Source organism: Suricata suricatta, chromosome 15 (genome assembly GCF_006229205.1).
Source record: "Suricata suricatta isolate VVHF042 chromosome 15, meerkat_22Aug2017_6uvM2_HiC, whole genome shotgun sequence".
Lineage (NCBI taxonomy): Eukaryota > Metazoa > Chordata > Mammalia > Carnivora > Herpestidae > Suricata > Suricata suricatta.
Genome location: NC_043714.1, coordinates 16,573,967 through 16,587,502, shown reverse-complemented (window position 1 = coordinate 16,587,502; position 13,536 = coordinate 16,573,967). Strand labels below are relative to the sequence as shown.

The window sequence follows — 13,536 nt, the reverse complement described above, 5'->3', positions numbered from 1 at the left end:
ACTTCACGCATGCCATATTTTCCTATAGCTATTCAAAATCTTACCTCTCACTGTTTCTAAGTTGATTTTTTAAGTGCGCACGTGTGCGTGAGATACTGTATTTGCTGCATATATATAGATTCAGAGACATAGATAGCCATCTTGGAAAGTTGATATGTAGTAATGAGTCCTGATGTTATTGGTTCCAGTTTTATTTCAAAGATGGTAATATTTTTGTGATTCCCACTTATATGAAATTAAATATTCCACTTAGTGTTTCTTAGGTCCTTGAATTACTCAACACTTCAAACCATAACATTTTTAAGGTAGAAATCAGAAACAGTTAAATTTGCTGTCGATGATGTGAATGCGACTGATAAATAGTATTTGGAATAAAGAAAAGAATTAGCTGCTAGAACGTTTAAGTGTGTTCTTGTGTTCTGCATTTGAAAAGTTGCCTGGGATCCAGTCTTGGTCTGTTGGACTTAAGATGCCTGTTTTAATGGGAGAAAAGTTGTATTTGTGAAATCTGATGATTATAATGCTAGATACTGATCAGAATATGGTATAGTATATTATTGATCAGAAATTTTAAGCTGAAAAGGTAGTTTTTGCTTTTCAATATTTAAAATATTTGGAATAAATGGGTAAATTATTAAGAGAAATTAATGTTCTGAAAGCCTCTTGGAATTTTAAAAAAGAAAACAACTTAAATGGTTATTGAAAAAGTAACTTTGAAGTAGTCCTATAACTTGTTCATATAACCAAAACTTTTTCTTAGGAGATTTGACTAGCATGCCTAGGAAAAAAGCACATTATATACTAAACCATTATATATTATATATTATGGAACTATTAATATACTAAATATGGTAGTTTGTGATGGTTTCTAAAAGGTGAAATGGGCTTGTGAAAGAAAGGAAGAAGGAATAAATCCTTATTTTTCTTGTATAGTGGACAGTATGTTGATTTTTAAATACGCGTGGATGGTTGTTTTCCATTTAAAAAGTTTATGAAATAATATGGTCCTTGAGAACGTAAGTGGAACTAACCCATTACTAGTGGCAAAGCTTATTCATATACTGTGCTTTATGTTGTAGACTTTTCTGTTCCTCTCCATTTAAAAGTGTGTGAAATTATGTGGTAACAGGAAATATCTTTGGAACAGCCTTTTAATACCATAATGCTAAATTTGTCCATATACTGTGCCTTCTTTTTTACATTTTAGGTCTCATGAGTTACGATCCAAGATTCTTTCATTGCAGTTACTTCTATCCATTCTGCAGAATGCAGGACCTGTTTTCAAGACAAATGAGATGTTTATTAATGCTATTAAGCAGTATCTGTGTGTTGCACTCTCAAAAAATGGAGTCTCATCTGTTCCAGAGGTTTTTGAGCTTTCTCTTTCCATATTTCTTACTTTGTTGTCAAACTTCAAGACACATCTGAAGATGCAAATTGAGGTATGTTCTTCTTTCATGTTAAATCAAATTATTAATACCCTGGAAAGTTTTCCAGGATGTAAAATAATGTTTGTGTGTTGTCGTGTACAGTTGACCCTTAAACAATAGTGCTTTGAACTAAGTAGGCCCACTTACGTGTGAATTTCTTTCACTAAGTGCCCGTACAGTAATGTAAATGTATTTTCTCTTCCTTATGATTCCTTCCCTCCTCCTTTCTTTTTTTCCCTTCTGTCTTTCATGAGAGAGAGAGAGAGACAGAGAGACAGACAGCTAGCCAGCCAGCCAGCTAGCCAGGGAGATTCAGAGAGAATCCTAAGCAGGCTCCATACCGACACTGTGTAGCAAAGTGCGGGGCTTAAACTAACAAACTGCAGTATCATGACCTGAGCCGAGATCAAGAGTCAGGTGCTTAACCCACTGAGCCAGGCAGGTGCTCCCTTCTTAAGATTTTCTTTTTTCTTTGTATTAAGTTTATTTATTTATTGAGAGGGAGAGAACAACCAGGGGAGAGACAGAGAGAGGAACAGAGGATCCAAAGTGGGCTCTGTGCCAACAGCCAAAGTCGGAAGCTTAACCAACTGAGCCGACCAGACGCCCCACCTCTTTATGATTTTCTTAGTAACATTTTCTTTTCACTACTTTACTTGATTATAGGAATACCGTATATAATACAAATATAATGCAAAATATGTGTTAATTGAATGTTTATGTTGTCGTAAGACTTCTAGTCAACAGTAGGCTATTAGTAGTTAAATTTGGGGGGAGTTAAAGAGATACATGGATTTCAACTGTGTGGCGATCAGTGCCTCTGACCCTCACATTGTTCAAGGGTCAGCTGTGCTCCCTTTTTTTCATTTACCCATTTAAATAACATGTACTTATGAAGTACTAAGCACTAGGTAAACACTGAGAATACAAAATCAAATTAAGACACAGCCCGTACCTCAAGGTTTTTATACTGGTTGAACGATTCTAGTTGTCTTGAGTTAATTTGGTACTCACAATAATTTTGCCATTGTGTATATGGTATATAATAATAAATCTGGTTATCTTAAAGCTGCAGACATATACATTATATATATGGTTTTAAGCCATCAAAGTTTTGGGCACTTTAAAGGGGCTGTTATTAGTAAGGATTATGTATTTAGGGTTCTATTTTAATTTTTGCTTTGTATTATTTTTCTAATGTGTATATTATATTTCTAAAGTTTTCTCCCAGGATCTTAATGGTCATGTGGTGCTAAAATATTTTCAGAGACTTGGTAAAACTAATAAATTAGGTAGTTTTCCAGCCATGGTTGCACATATAATGCAGGTATATCAGTTCATGTTATTTTGTTTTCACTTTCAAATAATTCAGTATTTAAAAATGGTGCTTTATGCTTTACTGGATTTAATTGGTGCTTATTTCCACTTATCAATTGTTAAAAAATAGTCTTGGTTGGGACAGTGTACATTTTAGAAACACTTTTATGCTAGTCAGCTTTCAACGATATGTTTGTGTTACAATTTTTTAAAACTGAAGTAGTTGACACAATGTTACATTTGTTTCAGGTGTACAGCATAGTGATCTGACAGCTCTGTACATTGTGCTCTGCTCACCACAAGTGTAGCTGGCATCTGTCACCATACAATGTTATTAAAATACCACTGAGTATACTTCTCATTACCAAGATTTATCTATTCCATAACTGGAAGCCTGTATCTCCCAATAACCTTTACTTATTTATAATAATTTTCATAAATTTTATATTTATCATAACTAATCCCAGAGACTTTAGATAGTTAAAACACAATCATACTTTTTTACTGATCTACAGTATCTATTAAAATTCACATAGAATATTATGGGAATAAGAATATGGCCTTGGTATTTTTTTAAGTTTTTTTTTTTTTAACATTTATTTATTTTTGAGAGAGACAGACACAGAGCATGAGCAGGGGACGGTCAGAGAGAGACACACACAGAATCATAAGCAGGCTCCAGGCTCTGAGCTGTCAGCACAGAGCCCGACATGGGGCTTGGACCGTGAGATCATGACCTGAGCTGAAGTCGCCTGTTTAACCGACTAAGCTACCCAGGTGCCCTAGGCCTTGGAATTTTGAGTGAAAAGCTTTTATATTGGGGCCAAATTTTGGACAGGATACCATTTCTGGTGCATATAAATTGTCAAATTTTGGTTTGTCTTATAGCTGTTAAAATAATGGAAGACATTTAACTAGGTAGGAATAGCTGCTATTTTTCAATAGTTTTTTCCCATTATCTTCAGGAACTACAAATGAAGGAGATAAAAAAAAATACTTTTGAAACTTTTGCTTCCATACTCACCCTAAAGTCTTTCCTTAGATGATGAAGCATTTAGATTGCCATTAGACTATTTTGAAAGACTGTGTATTCATTTACTTAAGAGTTTTTTGAATAGAACTTTTTAAAGTACTATTTAGTAGACTGTGAAATATACATTTGTAGGAAACCAGGTATCACAAAAGTCATTTAAATTCAGATTACCATTTTTGTAGATTAAATGCAAATTAAATGCGGATTTATTTGATAGACAAAATATTTGGCACAAATTTAAAAGGAAATACTACTAGTAAGAACTTTCTTTTGTCCTCTGATGGTAGATTCTCATCACAAAATTGTAATACTGTTCTGTACATTAAAAGAGATTACGTCTATTTCACTCTCCTTTGTCCCTAATGGGGAGATTGAGGATCAGACACGATAAGTGCAAATATGCTTTTGAAAATACTAAGCATGTTCAAATGCGTGATAAGCTGTATTCTAGTTGGAGAAAGCAAATATGCTTTTGAAAATACTAAGCATGTTCAAATGCATGATAAGCTATATTCTAGTTGGAGAAAACAAAGGCAACGTGTGAAAACCTAAATTGCAAAGCAGTGTTGAAATTGTTATTTCATGAATATTCATTTTATGAGAATATTCACTTCAGAGTTTCTGTAATGTGATTTTTCTGTGGACATTAACATGTCTATATTAGAAAATAGTTTGCGCACAACTTTCCAAGAAAATATCTATTTGCAGACAAAGTATTTATGATAGTATTGTTATTCTGCGTACGTTACATTATAGATGCTCTGTAAATCTTTTTTGAAAAAGTTTGGTTTTTCTAGAGCCCCTGTTGATAGGCATGTTGTCTATTTTTAAATACAATTGAAGGCTGTTGCTTATTAGTACAATTTGATAATCCATAGAGAGTAGCTAAAGTTTTCATTTTCCTTCCTCTCCCAATCTAGCGGTTTTATTTATTCCATAAATTGGAAAGTTCCAAACTTTCTTTTTTGTTGAATGTAATTGACATACACTATTATATTAGTGTCAGGTGTATAGCATAGTGATTAAACATTTGTGTACATTGCAGGATGTACACAAAGTTAATACAAAATTATAACTATATTCCCATGCTTGGTATTATATCCCCCAAGACTTAATTTTATATAACTGAAAAGTTTATACCCCTAATGCTCTGGACCTAATTTGCAGCTCCACAACCTCACCCTCTGTCAGCCACCAGTCTGTTCTCTGTATCTAAGAGTCAGGGACTTTGTTTCCTTTTGTTTGTTTTTGTTTTTTGGACTCTGCGTGGAAGTGAAGCCATACAGTATTTGTCTTTCTCTGTCTTACTTCATTTAGCATAATACTCGCAAGATTCATCCATGTTGTTGCCGATGACGATTTAAGTTATTTTCCATTTCCATTGTTTATATATATCCTGTCTTTTTTTATCCATTCACCCATTGATGGACTCTGAAATTGTTCTATTGTCTATTGTAAATAGACATCTTTTCAAATTAGTGTTTTCATTTCTTTGTAGAGATACCATTCATGGAATTGCTGGATTATATAGTCGCTCTACTTTTAATCTTTTGAAGAACCTCCATACTGTTTTCCATAGTAGCTGAACTACATTGTAAACCTACACAAGAGTTCCCTTTTCTCTACATCCTTGCCAAACTTGTTATTGCTTATCTTTTGGATAATAGATGTTCTGATTGGTTTAAGGTGGTTTCTTGTTGTGGTTTGGATTTGCATTTCATATCTATAGCTATATATATACACATATGTATATGTACACACACATATGTATTTAAATTTGTATGAATGTACATGTATTTATATGTATTTAATGTTTGCTTATTTTTGAGAGAGGAAGAAGAGCACAAGTGGGGAAAGGGCAGAGAGAAAGGGAGACACAGAATCTGAAGCAGGCTCCAGGCTCTGTTGTCAGCACAGAACCCAATCCGGGGCTTGAACTCACGAACTATGAGATCATGACATGAGCCAAAGTCAGACACTTAACCAACTGAACTACTCAGGCTCCCCTGCATTTCCCTGATTGGGCATCTTTTTATGTGCCTGTTGGCCATCTGTATGTCTCCTTTGGAAAAATGTCTTTTTGTGCCCTTTACTCATTTTTTAATTGGTTGGGTATTTTTGTTTGTTTGTTTTTATTTTTGCTATTGAGTTGTATAAGTTCTTTATATATGTTAGGTATTAACTCCTTGTTAAATATATGGTTTGCATATATTTAACCTTCCATTCAGTAGGTTGCCTTTTTGTTTCATTAATGGTTTCCTTCATTGTACAGAAGCTGTTTAGTATGATATAGTACCATTTACTTATTTATGCTTTTGTTTCCCTTACCTTTAGAAGAGATCCAAAAAGACCTCACCAAGACTGATGTCAGAAAGCTTACCACCTATATTTTCTTCTAGGAGTTTTATGGTGAAAGATCTTACCTTCAACAATTTAATCATTTTGAGTTAAGTTTTGTATATGGTGTAAGATAGTGGTTCAATTTCATCATTTCACATATAGTCCAGTTAGCTCAACACCAGTGATTAAAGAGACTGATTAATGATTCAGTCTTAGAAGATTGTGTATTTCTAGGAATTCATCCATTTCTTCTATTTGCCCCATTTGTTGGTATATAATTGTTCATAGTAGTCATCTATGATCTTTTGTATATCTGTGAAATCAGTTGTAACCTGCTGTTGCATTTCTGATTTTATTTATTTGAGCCCTGTCTCTTTTTTCTTGGTCAGTCTACCTGAAGGTTTGTCAGTTTATCTTTTCAAAGAATCAACTCATTGTTTATTGATGTTTTCAGTCTCTCATTAATTTTACTCTGATCTTTATCATTTTCTTCCTTTTACTGAGTTTAGGTTCCATTTATTCTTCTTTTTATATTTTCCTAAGGTGTAAAGTTAAGTTGTTCAATTGAGATTTCTCTGGTATTTTGAAGTAGGCTTATATTGCTATGATTCCCCTCTTAGAACCACTTTTGCTGCATCGTATATATTTTGGAATGTTGTATTTGTTTTCATTTGTCTTTAGGTAGTTATGACCCAGTTGCTTATAATGTGTTATTTAGTCTCCACATATTTGTCGGTTTTCCATTTTTCTTCCTGTAATTTCTAATTTTAAGCATTTGTGGTTAAAAAAAGATGTTTAGTTTGATTTCACTCTTGAATTTTGATACTTGTTTTGTGGTTTGACACATGATCTGTCCTGGAGAATGTTTCATGTGCATTTAAGAAGAATGTATATTTTGTTTTCAGATTCTGTCTGTATACAGTTAGCCCTTGAACAATACAAAGCTAGTGACACTGACATCCAGCATAGCCAGAAATTTATGTTAATTTCTGACTATTCCCAAAATTGCTTACTAATAGCCTACTGTTGACTGGAAGCTTTACTGATAACATAAATAGCCAATTTACATATATTTTGTCTGTTGTATATAAATATTTATTGGCTGCCTACTCTATGCCTTGCAGTGTGGACACAGTACTCAGCAAGAAAGACCCAGTCCCTACCTTCTTAAAAAGTTATGGTCTTAATAGGAAATGCTGCTGATATTAAGGAAATAATAGAAATGTGTTGGATTTTATGAAAGAAAAGCACATTTCCAGGGTACCTCACCCAGTTAGGAAGGAGAAGATGTTAGACACCTCATGTTATCAGTATGAATATCTGAAGCATATAACCTTCACAAATGTTAACATGTGACTTTTGGTTTTCTTTTTTAGTCATCCCTTCTTAAATCAGTCACTTTTCCAAAATAAATTTGAATCTAAAAATTCTTGCTTAGATTTTAAATTGTAATTTATTTAATTAGATTAACTTCTTTGTATTTGACATTATTTGGTATAAAGAATACTGAAAAATAGTTTATTGTGTTAGACAAAGATTTCCACCATGAGAGTAATTATAATTTTTTAAGTTTATTTATTTTGAGAGAAAAAGTGCTTATGTGTGCATGAGAGGGGGAGAGGCAGAGACAGAATCCCAAGTGGGGCCTGATGCAGAGCTCAAACTCACAAACTGTTAGATCATGACCTGAGTTGAAATCGAGAGTTGGAGGCTTAACTGACTAAGCCACCCCAAAAGACTAATTATAAAAATATCATAGTATAAGAGATTATTATTTTATTGTGTGGATTAGAACATTAGGTACATTCAAATCTAGGAAAATTAGGCACCTGGTACTATGATGTCTGTAAAACATAACTGATGAACAGAATATAGTTTATACTCTTTGGGGGAATTAAACAATGAAGTATGAGTTATATTGGCTTTATAAATATGTTCCCGAAGTTATCAACCAAAGGAGCTCCAGATCTTTGCAGATTTCTTTTGTAGTGGCTGTATGATAGCAAACAGAACAATGTGAAGTGGAAAGTGATCACATTTGTGAAATCTAAACATTATTTTAAGCAAAAGTTTGTCCCTAATCACAGGTGTTCTTTAAAGAAATTTTCCTATACATTTTGGAAACTTCTACCAGCTCATTTGACCACAAATGGATGGTTATTCAGACATTGACAAGGATCTGTGCAGGTATTTGAAATTGTCCTTCTTTATTATCTTTTCTTATTAAGAGATATTTACTATACTCCTTTACTAGATGCCTCTTGTTAAAAGTAATATATTGTTACAGATGCTCAGAGTGTGGTGGATATTTATGTAAACTATGACTGTGACTTAAATGCAGCGAATATATTTGAAAGACTAGTAAATGATCTGTCAAAAATTGCTCAAGGACGGGGCAGTCAAGAACTTGGTATGAGTAATGTTCAGGTAAGAACTTTAAAAGCATTTTCAAATTTAAACTTGGCCAAGGAAGAGCTATGTGTTTTCCTTTAAAGATATTTTTGTTTTTATTCTTTTTATGAATTATTTTGTAGGAACTGAGCCTGAGGAAAAAAGGCTTAGAATGTTTAGTGTCAATTTTGAAGTGTATGGTTGAATGGAGTAAGGATCAGTATGTGAATCCCAACTCTCAGACAACTCTTGGTAAGGTGACATTTTGAGTTCTAATTCTTTGTCATTTTAATTAATGATACTTTGGAAAGGATAGTTCCAGTTGCCATTAGGCCAATTTCTGACCTCTTTATTCACTTAGCTGATAAAGAAGCATTCTGTATGAGTTAAATACAAGCTTCAGAATTCTGAATTTCCAACTTAGTTATCCAAACTTTTTTCTTTCTAAATCTTTCTTGAAATGCTTTAAATACCACGTTAAAGTGAAGCATATTTATGCAACTTAAGTAAGAGATAATTATAGAAGAAACCTATACAAGCCAAGGTATTTTAAGAATTGTTCACCTACGTTTGGCGTTTACCCTTACTGGGAGAAAAGCACATGTCTACTCTAGTATTACATCAGTCAGTAGCCCTTTGAGGGAAAACTATTCCTTGTGAGGCATGAGCTGGAGCAGAAATGCAGTGGATACTTAGCACTGCAACTGCAAAAAGAACTTGTAATGGTGCAAATTATACAGATATTAATTCCAGTGTGTTTTAGTATCAGAGTATATTGTCTGGGATGGCACCTAATATTTTGTTTGTATTGCATAGTTATCTAAGAAGCATTAAAGTATCTTGCCTTACTTGACAGTTTTTTATTTTACATTTTACATTTTCTTCTTTGAAAGAATGATTTACTGCATCAGTCTTTCTACTTACAGGTCAGGAAAAGCCCTTAGAACAAGAGACAAATGAAATCAAACACCCTGAGACAATAAACAGATATGGAAGTTTAAATTCGCTGGAGTCAACATCATCTTCAGGAATAGGCAGCTACAGTACACAGATGTCTGGCACTGATAATCCAGAACAATTTGAAGTCCTAAAGCAACAAAAAGAAATAATAGAACAAGGAATAGATTTGTAAGTGTCCAATTTTAACGAGAAAGTTTATTGAATATCCTCTGCTAGTACAGTATCACCCTTTTCCTGGTTTGCTTTCATCTTCAGATTATGTTTTATTCCTTCTCATTACCACCTTTCATCAACTAAAACTGGGCATAGTTCTCCTACATCCAAGACTTCTAGTAGTTCCTTATTCAGCTCTCATTGTTTAATGTTGTCTAGCCCAACAGACCCTTATAACGCACATTAAGTTAATTTTGCCGTGTATATTATATGCTGTTGATGAATATATCATCTGTGTAGTTTTGCATTGTTCATTTGGTAGCTCAATTATAAAATCCTCCATTATATTTCCTAGGTAGATGACAGGTCAGAAAATTTACAGTATGAAACTTCTAATAACTAGCTAGCATTGCTCCTTTATAGGTTTTATATTTTCTCCAGTTGAGTTACAAATGCGCTATTCCCAGGCAGGCTTCGTGCTGTCAGTGTGGAGCCTGACACAGGACTCAATCCCATGAACTGCATTATCACAACTTGAGCTGAAATCAAGAGTTGGATGCCAAACTGACTGAGTCACCCCCAGCACCTCTGCAAATGTGCTACTTGTGTTATTGATTCACTGTTAGCAATTTCATTTTTATATGTTGATTAGGTGATAACCTCCATTTCCAACCTAGCTACTCTACCAGACCCAAATCGTGGGAGGTCAGTTTTCCCACTAAGCTTCATGGTGTTAGCCTGCTCCTGGACTGTTTCCTAAGTACTAACATCTTGCTTTTATCCCTGTAAAATTTCCTATCTCTTTCAAAGAGAAGCTGTAAGGAAAAAGGAAGTTGCTGATGTTTCTCCATGAATCTAGCTACTATAAACTGCTAAAATTTCCCTTGTATATTTACATGGTTTTCTCTTCTACTAGAAAGCATTTCTTCCTAACTCTTAAGCAGTGCCTTTTAATGAATGTTCAAGTTCCATTTTTTAATCATTAATATAAAAAAATTGACAAAATGCATGCACGTGTTTTGGTCATAAAATTATAAAATCTTGCAAAATTGCCTCAGGAAAGAGCCATTAATACTTCATTCATTCCAGTTTTTCAGTCAGTATTTATCAAAGTCCCATCTGTTCATGACATTATGCAAGGTCCTAGGGAAACTTGGTGAATGAAACAGCCATGGCCTCTGAGGGACTCAAGTCCTAGTATGTATAATTAGATATACATATTGAAATTCTGGTTACTCAGCAAACATACATTGGTGTTTGGGAATGTTTGCCAAGAAACATGAAGGCACTGGTTCTTGTATTTAAAATTACGGTCTATATATGAGCAATATATATATATTTTTGGAATAGTACTCTGTAGAGTGTATAATAGTATACAAAGTTCTGCCAAGGTATGGTAGCTCTATTTGAAGTACTTGGGAGTGAGAGGGGTCATCACAGGACTTCAAAGTGGAGGTCTCCTTAGTCTCTACTCCTTTTATCAGCCTCTGGACTTGATCTCTGCTTCATACTTTTATGAGAATGCTTTCATGGTACTGCGCTTCCATTACACACTTCCATGACTGTTTGTGACACCACTCTGTCCTGTTCCTCCTACTATTCTGACCCATGTCATTTCGGTCTTGTGGGCTGTTTATGTACTGAATACAGCTTAGCGTTTCCAGAGTTCTGTCCCTCAGCTCTTACTTTGTCATTCCTCCTAGGTGATCATGCTCTTTTTCATGACTTCAGCTACTGTGTATGTGCTAACATGTCACCACTCCCAACTGTTACCTTTAATACCTCTACTGAAGTCCAGAATCATGTCTGTAATTGCCTGTTGGACAGCTTTGTTGGATATTGCTTAGCTTCTCGTACTCAGTATTGTCCATCACCGAATTTATCAGTCTCCATTCTCTCCATAATCAGTTCCCTAATACATCTACCAAAATCAAAAGACAAACAAAAAACGACTCTTTCTGTATTTCTTATTTAGGCTAGTACCCCAGGATGCTACTAAATTTATCAGCTAGAATTCTGGTAGTCACGTAGATTTTCCCCTTAGATCTGTCAGTAAATCCTCTTGATTCTACTTCCTAAGTATCTGTGCTGCTTAGTTAGCCCTTCTCTCCATCTCCTACAGTTCTCTCAATTCAAACCATCACCATTTGTTGCCTTGACTAGTGCAGTCTTTTAATTGGCCTACCTTTATTTGGTCTTATTTATTCTTGTCTTTTTCTCACACTTAGCTAGAGTGGTCTGTCTTGAATGAAAGTAAGCTATTTCTCCCCTCTTCTGCTTTTAGAGAATAAAGTCATAGCTCCTCATAATTGGATATACTATCCTTTATGATACGGATCTGCTGGACTCTAAGCTTGGTCACCTGCCACTTCCTTATCTCATTTCAGCCTTCCAATAATGCAGAGCTGTTTATTGTAATGTCATGCTGTTTCATGCTTCCATGTGTTAGGATGGTTCCTTCTCTCTAGGGTGTTTTTTCATACTGTTTATGATCTGTGTAATCATTCTTCAAAGCTCAGTTTCATAGTCACCTTCCCCAGGAAATATATCACAACTACCTCTGTTAGTTACTTCCTCTTCTGTGCTCTTACCTTGTGAATATATTTTTTATTGCACTTTTACTATTATAGGTTTTTAAAATCATGTTTATTTTATTAGGGAGAGAACTTCTAGAGAGCAGAGATTATGCTTATCTCCGTGAAAAATGATTTTAATTTATGGTATGAATTAGGACTTGTCAGGAGTCATTAGGACAGAACAGGTGAGGACATTTCAGCACAGAGGAAAGGAACATTTGAGGATTATTGTCTAGGATGGCAGAGGCAAGGTTAGGGGAGCAGTCGCAGGAAATGAAATGAGAGCATTGAGTTGGATCCATGTTCCATGTAAACAAGTTTTTGTCTTGTTCTTCTTGGCTTCAGCATACTATGTATTGGAGGATTTTAGTCATAGTAGCCGCAGCATCAGATTTGTTTTGGAATGATGTCTTTGCCAGTAGCCTGAAAGATGGGTTAGAATGTGAGCAGAGCAAAAAGCTAGCAAGACCATTTAAGAACTTGTATAATACCCAGGTGACAAGTGATGAGGTACCAAAGTAATTAGTGGTACAATAAAAGTAGAAAATGAATGAATGATGTGGAAACAAGGAGGTGACATTTGAACTGGATCGCTAAGTAAGGAGAATTCCACAGAGAATGGAACAGGTGGAGGACATGTAGAGGAAATAGATTGCAGAAATGCACTATGCGTAGGGAATGAGAATAGGGTATTTGGGAGTAGACGGGTAAGAGAGGATGAGATAAACTGGAGCTATCTTGAGAAAGATTTTATGTATCAGTCTAGTCGGTTTGGACTTGACTTTGAAAACATTTCTTATGTAGGAATTTTTTTCAATAAAGGAGATGATGTCAGATCATGGGTAAAATAGTCACCAGAATTAATCAGTGGTGTAAGTGGAATAAACCAAGATGACTTGAGCATTGAGGTAAATATATAAAAACATGAGACATTTAGTACTGATATCCTTACTCAAATGGGCATCTCACATAGTCTGTGAACTGGTCTGTGCAATGTAATAATTTCTGTATACTCATGATTGATCATATTAAATAAACTATTTTCTAAGTTGTATTAGAAAATTAATCTGGTAGTTTAAGATTTTCTTTTCAGGGAAATGCAAATGATTTTCTGTATCTAATGTTTCTATTAACTTTAACATCATCTAGATTTAATAAGAAACCAAAGAGAGGAATACAGTACCTCCAAGAACAAGGGATGCTTGGCACTACACCTGAAGATATAGCCCAATTCTTACATCAAGAGGAAAGATTAGACTCTGTAAGAACACCTTTTTTTCCATTCTAATCTTTTCTGTAAAATTCCTTCTTAAGTACATAATGATACATTACTGTT

The 13,536-nt window shown here is 34.5% G+C and overlaps 1 protein-coding gene across 4 annotated transcripts in view; it reads left to right on the top strand.

The window, feature by feature from the left end:
* The window catches only part of ARFGEF1 (ADP ribosylation factor guanine nucleotide exchange factor 1), a 153,930-nt gene that overhangs the window by 90,978 nt on the left and 49,416 nt on the right, over positions 1-13,536 (top strand). For all 4 annotated transcript variants that reach the window (XM_029924028.1, XM_029924027.1, XM_029924030.1 and 1 more), the window contains 6 exons: positions 1,208-1,442; positions 8,208-8,307; positions 8,408-8,547; positions 8,655-8,763; positions 9,438-9,639; positions 13,350-13,461. In XM_029924028.1, coding sequence (XP_029779888.1) covers positions 1,208-1,442; positions 8,208-8,307; positions 8,408-8,547; positions 8,655-8,763; positions 9,438-9,639; positions 13,350-13,461 — 898 coding nt within the window. The remainder of the gene's footprint in view (positions 1-1,207; positions 1,443-8,207; positions 8,308-8,407; positions 8,548-8,654; positions 8,764-9,437; positions 9,640-13,349; positions 13,462-13,536) is intronic.